The sequence below is a fragment of the Trachymyrmex cornetzi genome, unplaced genomic scaffold, assembly GCF_001594075.2.
Source record: "Trachymyrmex cornetzi isolate Tcor2-1 unplaced genomic scaffold, Tcor1.1 scaffold859, whole genome shotgun sequence".
Lineage (NCBI taxonomy): Eukaryota > Metazoa > Arthropoda > Insecta > Hymenoptera > Formicidae > Trachymyrmex > Trachymyrmex cornetzi.
Window position 1 is genome coordinate 58,523 of NW_017300200.1, and position 19,544 is coordinate 78,066.

At 36.1% G+C, this 19,544-nt stretch overlaps 1 protein-coding gene across 1 annotated transcript in view; it reads left to right on the top strand.

Moving 5' to 3' along the window:
• sif (guanine nucleotide exchange factor still life) overlaps positions 1 to 13,304 on the top strand; it is a 39,740-nt gene extending 26,436 nt beyond the window's left edge. The window contains 16 exon segments of the mRNA XM_018519960.1: positions 248 to 430; positions 2,578 to 2,716; positions 2,719 to 2,813; positions 2,927 to 3,097; positions 3,493 to 3,679; positions 4,874 to 5,140; positions 5,714 to 5,991; positions 6,104 to 6,298; positions 6,684 to 6,792; positions 7,323 to 7,502; positions 7,583 to 7,701; positions 8,029 to 8,205; positions 8,298 to 8,485; positions 9,400 to 9,785; positions 10,059 to 10,280; positions 11,617 to 13,304. Coding sequence (XP_018375462.1) covers positions 248 to 430; positions 2,578 to 2,716; positions 2,719 to 2,813; positions 2,927 to 3,097; positions 3,493 to 3,679; positions 4,874 to 5,140; positions 5,714 to 5,991; positions 6,104 to 6,298; positions 6,684 to 6,792; positions 7,323 to 7,502; positions 7,583 to 7,701; positions 8,029 to 8,205; positions 8,298 to 8,485; positions 9,400 to 9,785; positions 10,059 to 10,280; positions 11,617 to 11,795 — 3,075 coding nt within the window. The 3' untranslated portion in view covers positions 11,796 to 13,304.
• The last annotated feature ends 6,240 nt before the right edge of the window (positions 13,305 to 19,544 follow it).

A 19,544-nucleotide genomic window follows, 5' to 3' on the forward strand; every position in this document is an offset into this window, starting at 1 on the left:
GAAAGAAAAGAACTATTTATTGAACTTGGGAGAAAATCTTGCAATTTTTTATTATCAACTTATTATCAATTTATTAAAGAACATTTTACAAGAATCTTACAAGTTTATAAAACAGATTAAATATTTTTAATTATAATCATTCATGAAATATTTTCGATCATATTGCTTTTATTTTGAAACTTGATATAATTTTTAACAAAAGGAAAGGGGAGAGAGAAAAGTAGGTCAATAATTGTATTGATTGTAGGACCACAAGATGAAGCATATGGCGGATCTTCAGCAATCAGTGGTTTCCGATGTCGACACCAAGCAGCAGATCAACAATCAAATAGTACAGTGGGAGGAGAATCTGGAACGGCTCCACTGCGAGCAATTCCGCCTGCGGTGCTACATGGCCAGTTTGCAAAGTGGCGAACTACCCAATCCGAAGGTAAGCATGAACTTCATTGAAACGTCAGTTCCGAATGCAATATAGAATATTAACGCTTTTGTAGACCGGTACCAAAGGTACTGCATTATATCGTAACTCGTACTAGATACCCAGATAACATTTATGTTGCATAAGATACCTAAAAGACGTCTTTTAGATGTCTTATGTCTAAAAGATGTATAAAAGACGTCTTTTAGATATCTTATACAACATGCATGTTATCTGGGTACGGTTACTTTGACAGAGAAAAGTCTCACATTTTATATCTCTCATATTTACAAATCTCGTATTTTACATCTTTTATATTTACATTTCTAAAATATACACATACATGCTATGATTATTCAGTAATATTTTTTTGTTGTAATACAATAATATTTTCTTGCATATAATTGTATTTGAAAATGTTGCATTCATCAATATTCATAATAATAGAAAATACTTTAAATATTTATATTCCGTAAGAATATATATATGCTTCGTTATATTTCTCTCAAAATTTTGTGAATAAATTAATGAATTTACATGAAAATCAATATTTCATAAATATTCTTCATTCGCGACATATTTTTTATTTTCCCGATTTAAACATATTAGCTTGCACAGTCGCTTTTATGCAAGTATTCCTGTATCGCGGAAAAGAATTCAGAGAATTGTTGTCGAATTAATTCTCGCCCATATATACGGAAAGAACAAATGTATTTAAAATGTCTAAAAATTTAGTTAAATGCAGATCTGAAAATAATTTCATTGAACCATCAAAATATAAAATTATGTAGGAAAGTCACAAACTTGATAAGCAATGCGTTGTAAACAACTTTGACATTTTAGCAATTAGCTTGAACGTTCTACTTTTTATTATGCTTTGAGCGTCATACTTTGTAATTATTTTGATAGCAAACACAATTATTTTCAGATCTGTATTTAATTCCCAGCAAGAAATGATTGGTCGATTAACTTCGAATCAATGCGATTTAATCAATGTCGAATCGATGTCATTCAACCAATCATTTCTGGCTGGGTTAAATTTTTTAATACTTCAGCAAATCGTTCTTTCCACGCACATACGCGAGTTCTCGTCATTCGTTATCCAATGCGACGATGCGGAACGGACATATTACGCTCAATTCCAATCGCAATCGAACGGAACGCTGTGATCTGGCTGTAAACTTTTGCCGCTTTTGCACAAAAGCTGGTTCTCTCTCGACTTCTCTCTGGAAAACAATATTACGTGCTGCAATCTCTCTGCGCGGGTTGCTGCAATTGCTTGGGAAAAAAAAAAAATCATCTCTTTCGTTTCCCGCAGCGTGTACGCAATCAGGATTCGTTGAAGGTCCATCTGCGTCGCGCTCATCTAATTTGCACCATTCGTTATGAGTGATATCGATCGTCGAGGGGGAGAGAGAAAGAGGGAAAACCAGGTGGCCAGGCAATATCAGATAAATTAACGTTTTCACGATCGTAGCAATCAAGCGATTTTACTGACAGTGATAATTCATAATCAGTAACTGAAAATAGTGTTGGAATGGGCAATATTTCACGGAAGGGCAGTTCATTCTTTTTATGACTTTTTTTAAAGGAGATAAATTTCCGAATGTGATAACTAGCACTTTTGGATCTCTTTACGTTATCTGAGAAGTCTCTTAAACCTGTAATGTCATTTTTTTATGATTCTTCTTTCGGGAAAGTACATTTCTCCAAATAACCGTTCTGTGTTATCTATGAGAAGTCTCTTAAGACGTTCCGTGCCGGGCCAATTAAGTGACTTGATCACAACGCTGCGTTGGTTACCCACAGTATTTTTGTTTGCATTTGTTAAATAACATTTATTTCATAATGATTAAAAAAATTAAAAAAATTATTATAAAGAAGAAGGCCTAATGTATCATTATTGTATTATATATCATAACTATGTATTCACGTATGATATAAAAAATATTTTATAATTACGTTTCTTTTTACAATCAAAATATCAAATGGCCTAAATGGAAAGTTCAGTGCGAGTTATCAGTGATTCGCGCGGAATGGAATGTGTTAAATCTATAAAATTTCAAAAATTTTTTTTCTTTTCGAAGACGATAAGTTATTATGATAAGTGAGTAGCTTGATCCAAGACTAAATAAGCGATGTTCATGTTTTTCCCTCAGAGTCTACTGACGCACGTGTCTCGCGCCACAAAGCAAACGCTAAACAAGCTAGGCGTGTTCACGGTGTCGTCCTTCCACGCGTTTATCTGCGCGCGTAGCCCGTCCCTGCTGAATAATTTATTGGCTGGGGGGGGGGGGGGGAGTCAAGATCGAATAGCGGCTCCAGTAGGCGCTCGCTGCAGATCTCGTCCAGGGACGAGGAGAAGAGCGTGAAGGTGTCCGTGCCGGAAAATCAGGTACGATCGTCAGGACACCGGGTGAGTTGATCGACATTCTATGCTTCCGTTACGCTTAGAGTATAATAAGGATAAGGCGAGCGCGACCCGGTGTTTCCTGTTTGTTGTTTCAGCTGGTCTCGGTGTTCCTACGTGACGCTATGACCGTGGAGGAGTTCCTAGCGAGCGCGTGCACCAGAAAGAATCTCAATCCGATGGAGCACTTCGTGCGCGTCAAAAAGCGCCGGGATATGGAGGACCATAATTACTTTGTGCCACATAGAACTGATTTGATAGAAACCTATGTAAGTTTGACGGGTCGAAATTGGTGAATTTAAACGTGCTGAGTTTGAGGAAACAATTATGGAAGATTTAAAGTAAAATATGCATTACAAATAAAAATAATTAAAAATATCACAATTACCTTGGATATAAATGAACAAAATTCTAAAAGTTCTTAAGAACGCATTTTAATACAATTTAATATACAAATAAAAAAGTTAGAAACTTCTTCGGAATATAAAAAAATTATTTCTATCAATTAGATTAATTAAATAGAAAATGGAAATATTTGCGTTAAAAAAGATTGTTTTCGATTTTTTAAATAATCAGGTACTTTATAAAATGAATAAAGTTGTTGCGACTTCTAATAGTGATTTCTTATAACGAAAATTTGATGTAACTTTTTTGCTGCGCGCAGTTGCATACGCACGAAATCGTGGAAGTCTGTGCCAAGATTTTATATCAAGTGGAATTGCAAAGAAACACTTTAGAACAAATGTGGGGCTTCTCCGTCGAGGCGGAGCTCATAGAAAACTCCGATAGGCAGGATGAGCTTTGCTGCTACGTTAGTAGAGTGGAAGACAAGAGTGTCGCCATGCAAAACGGTAAGCACCCTCTTATCTAGGACAACGTCTAACTAAAATAAACGTCCCTCGAGCGCAACGATTAGAAGTTTCGATCGTTACAAGGTCTTTTTATTAGCAATCATTTTTTCTTATTGTCAGCCTTTATTATATCTAAGCACTGTTGATCCTGTATTAATTGATTAACTTTACGTGATAATGAAAATTTTGAAATAATAAAATTAATAATTATAAAAAAAATTAAATTAAATTAATTACAAAGAGTTTATATAGCTTTTACTAAAATTAGTATTTATTTTTTTTTACTAGAATTAAGAGAGAATAAAAAAAATAGCAAGTTGTGAAAATTAATCTGGATAGGTTTGTATTACATTAATATATCAAACGATTCCAAAGGAATGAAGATGATGTCGTGTTGTAAAAGATTACCTCGCTTATTCACTCTCGATTTAACTTCTTGCGGATCTTAGAAGATGACTTATGTCAAGGTCCGATCGTATTAATTTTTTTAGACCGCGTCGGCGCCAGGATGTGCAAGGACGCCATTGAAAAATCATCGATTTTCCGCGCATCGTCGCTTGCTCGTTGAACAGAGTCTCGTGCTTACGGTTAAATGAAGCGCGCATAATGCGTGTAAAAAAAGAAATATGTATAGAATAAAAATATGTATATATTGCATGTATATGCACACGCCGGGGGTGGGACGATCTTAGGGCCGCAGGCGCGAACAAATCAGAATGACATTTAGCGCCGCCTTTCCGTAAATCCTGTCTAAATTTATCGGGCAGCTTGCTCGTTAAACACGACCGAAGGGAGCGACTTATTATAGTCGCGAAAGATACCGAGCTGAGCGGTTGGATCATCTTCGCAGGCACATCGTGAGGCAGCCGCGAAAAATGTCAGTCGGAATTAAAAGATACTTACACTACTTAAAAGATACAAAACAGTAGTCGCTATAATTAATGTTTTTATTGCATTGCAAATCCTAAGTTTATGAGTGTTGGTGATAAAAATACTTGGACGATTGTCTATAAAGTAAAGATTGTTCATGTCGACGATGAAGACTGATTATACAATTCCGCTAATTTTCGAACGTTGTCAGCCAATGATAAATATTTTATTATCGTTGAAAATTTTAACCTGCGAAATATTCTTTTCCGACACAAATCCTCTTTTGAGAGAGGATAAATTTTCACATGGCGACTCTGGTTTCAGGAATCATTAAGGGCGACGAGATTATGGTAATCAACGGCGCCATCGTGAGTGACCTGGATATGATGTACTTGGAGAGTGTTCTACAGGAGGAGGTGGGTCTCTGTATGATGATGCGATCCTCCAGGACGGAGCCACCGGATCTCACAGGCATTATGCGAGTTACCGATGACATAATTGAGAGCCTGGTCTGTCCGCCGCCGCCTACCGACCCACCAGTAATCAGTGAAGAAATGATTTCCGGTCTGATTGTGCCGGCACCCGGATGGAGTGAGTCCTTTCGTCCTATTTTCCAAGAAATTGTTGCATTAAGGACTATTTTTATTACTGCTATTACTGAAGATTATACTACTTCTAAAGATGAACCCATTAAATTAATGGGACATGTAAATCATAAAAGTAAATTACGCTGAAAAAAACACGTTGCTCTTGAAACAGAATACATCAAGGCACGCGATTAATTTTTTTATTGCTAAGTGCGGCGCAATTTATATTTTGCTGAAATATAGCGACAGCGAAGTAACGAAAATTGTTTTAGAATATTGGAAAGTTGATTTTCTGACGCAGTAAAAATTAAATCCGTGTAACGTAATAATTAATTAAAAAATGTTTTCGCCTGTTTATTATTTTTTTATAAGAAGTTTTATTTCAAATTATATATTGTTTCTTCCAATAACAAATTATCATAAATAGTAATTATGCGTTACTTTTAATACAACGAAGATCACCATCAATAAATTATATAGAAAAAATTATATTATTAATTAATATAATTATTATACCACGAACTTTTGTGCGTTATAGCACATCTTAATGTAACGCGAATTTCATTTTATGATGCAGGCAAGGAGAACATTATGCAAGAATGCTCGTCAGCCAGCCACGCGGATAACAAACAAAGCTCGCGCACAAATTCCTTTGAGATTGAGAACCTTTTGAAAACTGCCGAGCAAGTGACAGTAATCTGTCGTTCTCCAGGTGAGACCAGAAAGTCAAGTCCTACCGGAAGTGTAGTCAGTTCCCACTCACAGGCTCTCACGCCAAGCCGGCAGCTAAGCGACGCTGAGAAGCTGAAGAAAGTGATTTTAGAACTGATTGAGACTGAACGGACTTACGTAAAGGTAATAAAAATTGAATATTATAATTATCATAGATTGATGATTTGTATATATATCGATATTAACAGATTAATGGGGGCTGACTAATGAATTTCTTCTCGTTTGTGTTTGGTAGAATTTAAATAATTTGCTGGAGAACTATTTGGAACCCCTTAAACGCGAGACCTTCTTGTCGAACGCGGAGATCAACGCGCTGTTTGGTAATATTCAGGAAATCGTCACATTTCAACGACAGTTCCTGCAAAATCTCGATCACGCCATCGAGATGGAGGCCGATTTCAACAGTTTTGACCATCCGAGTCAATTTAAGGTGCGCACTTTCAATTCAAATCTAATTACATAATTCATAGTTTATTTATTTATTCAATAGTTGACTGTAAACTGATAAAAGCAAAATTATGTTTTATAAATCAAGAAAATTAAGATTAACATATTTTAAACTTTTCATTATTTTTAAAGCGATTTAAGATTTAAATATTTAATTACGTAAAATAATATATAATTATTAATAAATATTATAATTATTAGACAATTTTAGAAGTTTTTCCTCGTATTTCTTAAAATATGAAAAATGATATACATTGTTATTTTAATAGCACAAATATATTAGTATCAAAATTTAATATTGCACTAAATTATGTTTGATTAATGAGCTTCGAGGCTGAAACTCATATCACTTTTCATGGCTGTTATAGGGAGTCCTGTTTTCCATTGGAAGTGCCTTCTTATATTACGTAAATCACTTCAAGCTATACAGCTCGTTTTGCGCCAGTCATTCGAAGGCTCAGAAAGTTTTACATCCAAGTAAGTTTCTTCTTGAAATACCTTGATCTCTTTTTCGCGAGTGCCGACCTTCACTTCCTCGTCCATATTAACACGCCTGATCCTTCGTAATCGATAATTCACTCGCCGGGAATAACTTCAACCTCAATCGCTACTCTCTATAAAAGTTACTCTCTATAAAAGTATTATATCCGGAAAGTTATCCGATTTATTATTCGTGTCAACCTTCCGCAAGTGGATGACATTTTTGTGCCGCTAGAGGCTGCGCCATTAACCATTCAAAGAAAACGCTCGGTCATTTTCTACGTCAGGCACCTATTATTCTGCAAAATGTTATCTTATATTTTCTGAAAATTTAATACGCTAATTAAAGCGTTGCATTTGTCTATTCAATTTTTAATGTAACAATTTTATGCAGAAATGTCCTAGAATCTAAATTTTAATGACAGGCCGGACGAATCTTTTTTCCTTTCGTGCAAATCGCATTTCTTACCATTACGGCGGAACGAAGCAATCTCCCGATAATTATCTAAGATAATTGACAATTTCAGACGAGGGAAATCAAGCTTTACAAGAGTTCCTGCAAGCAAGAAATCCCCGGCAGCAACACTCGTCGACCTTAGAATCGTACTTGATAAAACCTATACAAAGAATACTCAAGTATCCGCTGCTGTTACAGCAGCTTAGAAATCTCACCGATGAACGAAGCGAAGAACACCAACACTTAATCGGTAATTATCAGGACGCTGTGCGGCCGTAACATACAATTTAAGACGCTATCAAGGATTAATCACGAACGTGTAAATTACAGAGGCGCTCAAAGGCATGGAAAAGGTGGCGGAACACATAAACGAAATGCAGAGAATTCACGAAGAGTACGGCGCTATTTTCGATCATCTGTTCAGGCAACATCAAAAGTCCTGCAAACAGGTGAGTCGATCTCTAGAGAAGGAAAGTATAACAAACATATAATAATTTATTCGAAAATTAGTTAGGTAGATGTAATTTTCAGCTACTTTTTGTATTTTGACAAGTGATAACATTGTATACCTGAAGTTCGAAAATATTATTTTATAATTTAAAAAAAAAATAGAAACCTTTTAACTTTTCTTAATTGTTATTGTTAGATTTTACGTTGAACTTAGAATCTTCTTGTTCTGATTATATAATTTGAATATAATTTTATATAATTTTTCAATTACATTATACAGAAAATAGCTTAGAATATCGTCGATTAACACATTAATTTCTTGACAGCCGATCGACTTAAGTCCAGGCGATCTTTTGTACTACGGTGGTGTCGAGTGGCTCAATATTTCCGACTTTCTCGGCAAGATAAAGAAAGGTCTCGAGTTACATGCGATGTGCTTCGTGTTTAAATCGGCTGTCGTGTTCCTATGCAAGGAGAGATTGCGACAGAAAAAGAAGCTCATGGTCAGTGTCCATATGACCCATTTTTCTATATCGATGAATAGATTCTCGTAATGCTTTTAATACTCAAGAAGTCGTTATGTCTATTTTTATAGGGAGTTTCAACGAAGGCTAACTCAAGTGAAGTAGAGATCATCCGTTATCAGGTGCTAATCCCGGTGACGGAAGTCCAGGTCAGGGCCAGTTCCGCCAAGGATATGGAGTCCCACTTCTTGTGGGAATTGATTCATCTAAGAAGTCAATTACAAAGGAGATCGGAGAAAGTATACGTGCTATCCAACAGGTATTTTCCTAAAATTCTTTTTATATCGATTGATTAATTATTGAATTGACGAATAAATAGATATAAATAGAAACAAATCTAAATAAAAACAAGCGAAAATAAATTCTTTAAAAAAATAAACCATCTCGATTTATTAAATTTAATAATAAAATATACGTAATTTGATTTGTATCCGTGGCAATTGATTCATGGCCATGATTGCACTTGACTGCAATCAATTACGCAACTAATATAGTTTTACTACCGTTATAAATTGAACAGGCAAATTAATAAAATATATTGTCAAATTAGAAATAAATTGCTGTTAAATTAAATAATTTTCGTTTATCCAATTGCCATATTTTAATCAAATTGTTTTCATTTTGCAAACCAATACATTCCGCTACACTTTTTACATTCTTTTTTAAGCAAAATCTATATATACATACAGTGCTTTCTATCTTCTAAAAATATTTGCTGACAACGTACATAGATTCATAATAATATGTTTTTGGATCTAGCTATTTCTTAATTGATACGAGCTAACGCAGTTAATGATGCGTGAATTATTGAGTATATTCGCCAGTAATTACATACAAAATATACATACAATATCGCATACGTTTCCGAATTAGGTATTCTTCAGTGCTTATTATAGTGAGGGATGGCAATCAAGTTAGATTGAATCTTCTATCCACATTACAGTCCATATCAATTAAGTGTTTAAAATTATTAAAGTTATCACGTAAAATAATTGAAGTCGATAATGTTGAAATGGTTTGACAAATAAAGAAATAAAAGTAGATAGAAGATGAGATCCTAAAAGAAATGATAACCAGCCATACTAACAAAATGTTATTGGATTTATTTTTTATCATTGTACAAATAATTAAACAATCTCCTTACCTAACGTTGCCTCAAATTTCCATTTATAGTACAACAGAATTCCGTAATGCGTTCCTGAAGACGATCCGACAGATCATCCGTGAGTCGGTGAGAAATATGAGCATACCTTCGACGAAGCAGAACCTGAGTCAGGCGCCGATGTCGATGGCGCCGCGAATGTCAACCGGCCACGTGGAAAAATTTAACAAACAACAGGTCGGTCAGAGCCAGACGCAGAACGGAAATGGCGTGACGGGTACGCTTTCGAAAAAGGCGATGAAGCAGCAGCTGCTGTCCAGTTCACAGAAGCGCAAATACAGCCACTCGAAGCAGCCAGTGGAGCACGAAAGCTCGGAGGATAAGGATCAAGAGGACACGCCGGCTCCCCAGCAGCAAACATTTCGCTCCAGGAGCAAGACCATAAGCGACACTTCCGGTAAGACAAACTCTCGTAAGACTCAAAACAAGTCTTAATTTTAAGCAAAATCTTCCTTTGTACATATAGATAGATTCTGATATGTAAATTTATAATCTTTAATTATTTATATCCATCAATTTTAAAAAAGTTTTTCATTTATATTTTAAATTCATTTAAAAAATATTAAAATTTTTGAGATAATAATAAAAGCACGAAGCGATATAATGATTCAATTATAATGGACGTTATTATTGGCAAATTATTCAACGCTTTTATTATTTTGGGTTTTAGGCGAAGCGAAGGTCGAGATGGATTCGGGTACAAAGTCGGAAGGTGAGGAAGACTCGCAGGCTTTTTTAGGCGAGAAGAAGACGACTCTCGGCCGCACACCTAATCATCTGACGCTGAGCACCACGTCGACTATCTCGGCGGGAAGTACTGGCAGCCAGGCTAGATTGATTCAGTCTTCCCATCAGCCTGAGAATTACCAACCCATTACCGTCAAGGAACTTGGTGAGTGTATCATTCTTCAGAATTTTTGCGTCTGCCAGAATTTACATCAAAGCTTATTATTAATTAAAATTTATATATTTTAATTAAATCTTTTTAAATTTGATTAATAACTAATCAATGGAAATCTTTCAATCTCTCATTAACAATAAATAGCAATTAAATAAATTACCCCAATTATATTAGCTTATCGATTTCCGTTTTAATTAATGTGAATAAATAGAAATTTTTAATTTAATGAAATCCAGTAGAATTTTCGATACGTATTATTATATTTTCACTTGGCAGTTATTTTACGCTAATTATTTTTAATATTACATAGAGAGAAAAAGATTTTGTGTCGAAAAATTTAAAATCTTGAAAAAGAAAGGTCTAAAATTTTGCCGAACGGATCTGAAAATAATTTTGTTAGACCATTAAAATAATATTATTGGAAATTGGTTAATAGAATATCAAATTTTTTCATGGATTGATCATCATTTCTTAGAGAGAAAGTTTCCAATATAATTATTTAATGGTCCAACAAAATTATTTTGAGATCCGTAGCTAACAAAATTTTAGATCTTTTTTTCCATATAATACTAGGACATTTGTAATAAGTCAAATACCCAGACAGCACCCAATATTTATAAAATATTTACAAAATATTTATAAATATTTATAAAATTTATTTTAAATATTTTGTAAATATTTTGTGGTCTTAGATTGCACAGACCATAAATATTTATTATAAATATTAAATGAAATATTCATTATAAATGTATAGTAAATACTATGAAAATACTTAATGAGACATTATAATCCAAGTAAAAAATACTTATTAGAAATATTTATGTAGGTATATTTATCATAAATATTATATAAAATATTAAGTTTATATTTTAACAATATTTCGAAATAAAGCTTTTAAAATATGTATGAAATATCTATATAACATTTCAAAAAATAAATATTAATAAATATTTATCATAAATATTAATAAATATTTATCATAAATATTCTGTGTTGTTTAGGTATATATTTATTTATTTTACCAGATGTAATAAGATTTATTATTTTAAAAACGAAATTACAAAATCTCTCTCTCAATAGGCAACTAAGAACTAATACACAGTTGTTATTAATGTACGTTACAATTCTCCTTTATTCTCCTGTACATATATTTCAATGGGAAAATTGAAACGTACATTAATAACACCTGTGTATTAGCTCTTAGTTGCCTATTGATTTTGTAATTTCGTTTTTGATATTGAGAGCTCGATTAATTCATATTATTTATTATTTTGGTCTCTTAAAAAAAAAAACACGTAAAGCATTAATCCTTACTGTATCACGATAGGCTCGCCGATCTGGAAACCACGGGAACTACCCTCCCTGGGGGAGGCCACCACGTTGCCGCGCAAGGGTAAGTCGGCCGGCGAGTTTGCGGACATGAGCTCGAGCCACAGCGCCTCCCGAAAGTCTCTAATAGAAATCAACAATTCTGCTCAACAACCTAACTTTAATAATCACGTTTAAGTTGAATAATATCGAGGCTGACTCGCTAACGATAATACCGTTAAGTTCCGCCACCGCCATTAAACGCGATCGGCACCATCACCATCACCACCACCACTACTACCACCACTACCATTATCACCACCAACGACATCACCTATCATCACCAAGTGTAATACACAGAGATAATTATTCGATTATTGCGATTACTACGATAACGATACGTGAGGGACACGCATCCGCCGCCCACGTGGAAATTCGCGAAGACTGCGCTTTCTCCCTCCGCTCTCTTCCTCATTTCGTCTTCCAACAGGAAATCCGTGTTCGCGTGCATGTGTGCGACGCAGTCGATTGCACCGTTTCTACGGGAGCAAGCGAGATGCTCGATCGGGCTTCCACCTTGCTCTGGAGAATCTGATAGAAACCGAGTATCTTTTCCTCCCTCGTCGCGTCTTTTGGCGGTCGACGTATTTAAATAACTAAACAATAAATAAAAAAAAAATAACGACATAATATTAAAGTTAAGATAAAGAATGTGTCATTAAATTAAGATAAGGACGCCCAATTTATGGTAAATAGTTTTGATTTTGACAATCGTAACGCGGATAATCCCGAAGTCGTAGAAGGTCGAGGCGATGCCGAGCAGACCGCTGGCTCTGAAAACGAATAATCCAACGGCGAATAATAAATTATTAACGAATAGCCGCTCTAGTTCTTCGTAATGAAACGTCGATCGTGAAAGACTGGAATAATAGAATGAATAATGAAATGTCCCCGAGCTCCAAGATGCTTACTTCACTTAATGAATAGTTTAAGTTCATTTTTTTTCAGTCGTACGTTCTATACACATCGTTTCTTATTAGCTTCGTTTCTCTGTTTTTATTACAGCTAACATTATAATTGCGATTGTAACACTCAGCTTTAATCTTAGTAGGAAATTCCTAAAAGCGTGCGTTTGAAGTTAAACAAAAAAATTTTGGTATCCATTTTTATACGTAAAAATTTGTTCATAAACATGAAGAAGACGATTTCTTTCATATTGCTCGAGTATTTACGTATAAAATAAAGTGCTTGCCATCCATAGCAATCTGTACATATAAGTACACGCAGAAAAGGGAGAAGTTCTAAGGCGAGATTAAATAATCGAGGTTGTTAGCGCAACGTGCCTGAGAGACTTAAGAACGATGGGTCGAAACGTCGCCTCTCGGATGTCTCCATTTTATAGCATCCATCGGCATCATTTTAACATCGCCGGTTTTACGAGACGTAATTCGGTCGCCTCTTCGAGAGTCGCCAGCGATCGAGGCTTCATTCTTCGGTCCTGTCGCTCTTATTTCCGCGTGGACGGCGGCGCAGACGATCCGGAAAGATAATCGACTCTGTATATAATGTAATGATATTTATCGTCATACCGCGTCACTATAATTACACGTAACCACGTTCGCGATCGAACGCTCGCGCGTAGGCGCGCTCGTTACGTTGTTTCCCATCGTTCCACCACCGTTCTCCCACATCCTCCCATTTTTTTATTGTTATACAAAACCGTCGTGATGCGCGTCACGCCATTGACGATCGCCGGATGACGCGAGGACTGCGAGGGCAGTACGAGAGAGAGAGAGACTTATAAGACCCGCATTTGAAAAAAAAAAAAAAAGAAGAAAAGAGGAAGAAGAAACGAAGAGATGCTCGAAAAAGCGATTCGCGCGCGTAGCGAGTAAGTCTTAGCAGTTAAAGAGAAATCAATTAAGATATGTCGTATATATATATGTATATATACAATATATATACATATATACATACATACACAAAAAATATATGTATACATACTATACATACGGAGTATTATGTGAGAGAGAAAGAGAGAAAGGATGGATTTATGAATTGCATTGTAACGTCGTCCACGGTCCCCTCCCCCCCAAAAAGGAAATAAAAAAAATCATTCCGCCGCGTGTTAAACTGTTTTCAGGGTCGAGCATCCTCGCCAATATAGCAGACTTTATTTTTAACGTTACTTAAGATACAAAAGAGAGCGACTGAGCGAGCGAGAGAGAGTCTATATGTGTGTATGAGAAAGAGAGAGAGAGAGAGAGAGAGAGAGAGAGAGGGAGAAAGAAAGAGAGAGTGACAGAGAGAAAGAGAGTGAGTGAGTACGATGGTCAGAGTGCTCGAGACCGAAGCTGCGAGGTGAGATGCGCTGACATAACGAGATGCACTAAAGGCCCGTGATTAGCGTGCAGGGAGTATGAACGAGAGAGAAAGAAAGGGAGAGAGAGAAAGAGAGGGAGAGAAAGAAAAGAGGCGCACACTCGTACTTTAAAACGTACATATTGAATTTTAGGGACGGCGAACGATATCGGCACCGAAACCCTTCACGATAATCCGACACATATACCGCGTTGTTAATGGGTATTACGATAAATTAAGAATGGTATCGAGGGATTAATACGTGTAAATTAGACGACAGAAAGTATCCACATAGACGTATACTTACAACCAAAAAAATATGTATAAATAAAAAATATATATACACACCCGTACACATATTCACACATCATACATATACGTTTTCATACGTGACGTGCAAGCACTTATGCACGATTGGTGGTGGGAGTTGAGGGTGTTCCCTCAGAAGAAGAGAAGAATATTTTCTCAAAACTCTCTTTACGAAGATTATTCTAAAAATGTTTTTTTTTTTTTTTTTGCGGATATCTCAAGATATTCCGGGAATATCCCCAAGAATTTCTTGAGACTCTTAAGAGCATTCAGAGAATATTCGGAGAATATTCGAAGAATATCCGGAGAACGAAAGCGGTCGAGGGATATTCGCCAAGAAGAGGAAGACATTCTGGATATCCTGTCACCTCGCATCGCCATGTGCAAAACCCGTATGCATACTCGAGGAACGTGGATGTTGCACGCAATGTGATCGATCAGTCTTATCGAACACGAAAGGAAGACGTTCGCGAATTTGCGACGACCGCGTTTCCTGAATTGGACAATAAAGGAACGGATCTGACGACGTTTGAGGCAGCGTCACGTCGACGCGCCGGTTCTCGCTCGAGGAAGTCTGCGACTTTGGTATTGTTCTTTTACCTACTGATTCGTACGGTTCCAGCTATTAGCGGAGTTAGCGTTGATCACTGAAACCGGCTAGTGGATCCGGAATCATACATTGCGAGCTTAGACCTTCCGCGACGGCAGCTCGACGTTGGCACGACGAGGACGATGCCTCAGGTCGCCTGGATCTTGCTGAAATTGGGTATTGACGCCTCTATGCCAGTACCGATTGCGCCTTTATGATATCGCTTGCGATAATCCTCGCGAGACTTTCTGCAGCGATACATTAGCGGGGATCGATCGGAATACCGTAGGGGTGTACGGAATTATCATTTAGAGATCGTTAACGTCTTCCTTCAGCGCTCCGAATCAATGATCGTGGACGAATGAAGAATTTAATTGCCGATTAACGAAATTTGATATAGTCATAGTATACTGATATACGCACATATTCAGCACGTTGTTATCCGTGACGATTTACAGTTCGAATGAACGCGCGTCTCGTCGTGACTTTCGTGCTTGAAGCGAAGCGTATAATATTTTGATATTATAATATTGTAATATTACGATATTGTAATAATATAATATTATACAATGTTATATTATATATATTATAAGTTTATACAGGTATATACGAGAGAGATCGTGCCGCCGATGCTGCGCGCAACATCTAGAAAGAAAGCAGAAAGAGACTTCGTTCAAGAAATTTGAAAATCGATGAAGATTTATTAAGAATTTAATAACGTGACGAATTTTCCGCATTAATGCTTTTCGGAAAAGGCGATTGCGTCAATACGAAAGAAAAAAAAAAAGTCGTGTTAATACGTATTCGCGAAATCGCGTCAATTATTAGTATATTTCCGAGGAGTGTAATTATACGAGTATCTACTAATTATACCGGATGGAATACTATTGTACAGTGTGCATAGGAAGGCGAAGACGGGGGACGGGTGACGCGTTTGATCCTTTCCTTTTCCTTCGTGGCGGGCCGCGCGAGCCGCGGGAATTTTATCCGTGACATTTAATGAATGTTTTATCGAACGCTGTAATATTGCTTCCATCTCGAGCGCGTTACCACGCATCTGGTGTGCGTGCTTTAACACAGATTTCTTACGATTTTACGAATCCACCGCGGATACCTGAGACACGTTGCTTTTGCGAAGTCGCATTAAGTGGTAAAATTCGTCAACTTGACTGCCAGTCGATTATCAATATCGCGATTTACATAAATTTTGTTGCTTTCGTTTGTTTTATTGTGTAAATTCGAGTAATGTTAATTTTTTATAGGAATTATTAATTTATATTTTTAAGGATTGCAATATTTTGTACTTTGCTTGTACACCTCGCAAATTATTTATTAAATTGTCAGTAACCCGAGAAAAAATGTTTCATAATTATTGTATAATTATATAAAATTATATATAATTATATAAAAATTGACATACTTTATATACAATTATATATAATTATATATAAAATATATCCATATATATATAACATTTTTTCCTAGGAAATAATAAAAGATCGAAGCTATTATTTTCAAGAAAAAGGGCGGGCAGTCAAGAATGTATAATAGAGATCTATTTCGTCTTGTAAATTCTTTTATTCTGAAAAATCGATCATGCGTTGCCAGATTTATCTTGGAACGTGACAAGGACGACAAGAGCTCTTTCTTCTTTCTTCCGCTTAAAATCGAGTATGTCATTACGTATGGATCCTGCTATCCTACGCAAAAAGAATCTCTAGAAAGGTAAAAGTGTCAGAGAGAATCGAATTGTAAAATCGTGACATTTAAGAAATTTTTTTCGGGGAGACACGTTCTTCGAAAAAAGTGTCGGAATCTTCCTTTCTTTGTTTATCGAAGAGCGTGTCGGAAAAGTGTGACGAACGTGGTGCCAAAATTGCCATATAGCAATAATTAGTAGGATTAATATCAGACTGACTCATAATAGTGTTCAAGCACGGGAGTTCGTCGGAAGGTGAAGTCTTAATGAATTATCGTCGGACTTATCATGACTAATAATTGCGTAACTTGGGCGATTAATAACTGCTGGTATTAGTAATCACTGACTAATTATGTCCAACACCAAAGGCGCATACAGAAAATTTCGAGTTACTCTGGAAGAATCAAGACGTTGCTTAACACATCAGCATGAATGAACGGGAATTTATGTAGAAACTTGATGCATCAAAAGCAAGATAACATTATTATCTCGAATGACTTGAACAATTTAACGCTGCGATTCTACACTTTGATTTTCCTGAACAATCACTTATGATAAGCAACGAGTTCGTTAATCGTATCATAAATTTTACGAAATATAAAGTTATTGTTAATTTTCGCTCAAGCAAACGAGACGGCAGAAACTATCGTTTGAAATAATTATGTGTATTAAAATCATTTTATTGCTTCATATAATTTAAGCAATTTTTCCTAGGAAAAATTGAGACAGAGATATTTCTAGTGGCTTTAAAATTCGATTTTGTTCTAATTACTTAATTAATTCACACCGAAAGATTTAAACTAAAATCTGTTTGATCGAAAGTAGGATTTCTCTTAATTAGATTTCCGATCAGTCCAATTTCGAATTGTAACTAATTACTTGAAACTCGTTGCTGATTAACGTTAACAAAGAGGATGGCAGGAACGGATACCCGTCACGTAGACACGTACACGTGGACACAAATTACGTGCGATCGCGTGAGACACATACACGAAACAGTTCACACGAAATATATCTAATAAGGCATCGGTTAAGATCTGACAGCGAAAAAAAAAAAATAATAAGATACCTACTTACTAATTACTATAGGCGAGAACACACGTGCAGATTTAAGGAAAAAAAATTTACGGAAGACCTTCTGTTGCTCGAATTATTGCATTGTCTACTATATATAAATTTTATTGTATAAATTCTGTCAAGAGAGAGGCGCGCCTCCGAGCGAGAGTCGATGTTTCTTTTTCTCCTCGACCCCCGTGTCCTTCCCGTCGAAGGATCTATGAGGACATTCGAGAAAGAGATGCTGAAGAAAGTGCGTAAACGCGCCCGAGGAGTCGCTCCTGCGCAGATAATAGCGATTATAATTAAGTTACTATCGCGATATCGAATGGTACTGCTTTTAGACGACATACAAAGTTCGCGATCGTAAGAAGATTTTCTGTCTAAAGTCTCGCGGAGGACAATCTTGGATGTACATCTTAGATGGTCTGCGATAAACGCCAAGTCGATTTATCTTTTTTTCACGACATGAACGTTATATCTCTGATAAATATAAAGTCTACTCCACAGCTGTGTAAACAATGTAGTAAGCACGATTGTTTCTTGTGCATTTGGAGTGCGGATGCTTTCTTCGTGTCTATAATATACGTATAAATGACGAAGAGCCTCTCGTCGCCGCCACCTTATCGCAGCCAGGTGTCCTCTACCCAGAGTTAATCGAGTTTAAGATAGTGCGCCTTATATCTAGCTTTATCTTTTCATTTAAGAAGTCGTAAAGTGTTTAAAAATATGATATCAAAGGTTAAGGTTCATTCAACTATAGGCATTTCTAAAGATACGCGTATAAATGTACCAAATTGTATCATCTCCAAAAATCATTTGTTTCATATTTACGTTCGCCGAATTGTGGAAATTCCACATGCAAAATATAATAGATAAAATAAAAAGAAAAGATTGAAAAAAAAGATCGAATGGCAGAATATGATATTATAATATTCTGTAATATTTAATCTTCCATAATTTTTTCTTTTCAATTAAAAAGATGTAACAATATATTCTGCAAAGAAAGTGAGTTAAATAGTTGTTTAAAAATTAGATACTTTCGAGAAACTTTTGTAAATCGATACCAGAAATTTATTCCTTGATATCCTGGTGTCTATTGAGTATTTGATGAAAATGGTCTGCGAAAAGGGTTGAACGAGCCACCATCCGATTATTCGCGATTCCTGACGAATCCAACCCCAGATTTACGCACTTTCCTCGGTGATAAGTCAGATCGGAGAAAACAATAATCGAACAGGGTCGAGACACTCTAGCTCGGAGACGTATCCCAAATAGTTGGCCTAGTACCAAGTTTCATATTTTTCGCCCTCCCCCCCCCCCCCCCCCCCCCCCGGTATGCAGTGGATCGTCGAACGATTGATCGTCTATTGTATGATTATTGACATTCTTCCAGAAATTTTATTGATAGATATATATAAACTTTATCGCTACCGTTGAACATAGTAATATTTGGGGGTATATACGATTAGGGCGATACCTTCGGTATTTATTGGGGACACTGAGAATACTATATTGAGAGAGAGAGAGGGTGAGAGAGAGAGAAAGAGAGAAAAAAATAAGAAAGCATAAGGGAACGAGAAAGGGGCTTCAAAGAGAAATGTGGGATTAGTAGGATTATTATATATATAAATATATAAGATATATAAAAGAGAAAAGGGGACATTAGGGGCAGTTGAGGGAAAGGACGGGGGCGGGTGATAACGAAACGAAAACGAGATAGCGTGTAATGATGTAATGAGTCTTTCCAGAGGAAACGAGAAAAAAGGAGTAAGGAGATATATACGTCGAGACGAGTTTTTTTTTCTTGCGTAAAACGAGCTGGATGACGAGAACCAAGGATGAGATTAATTAAATGTTGCAGCGTATGTGAGTGGAAATATATGGTATGCGCAAGAGAGTATAAAAAGAACCCTTTACGTTTTCTCAAACT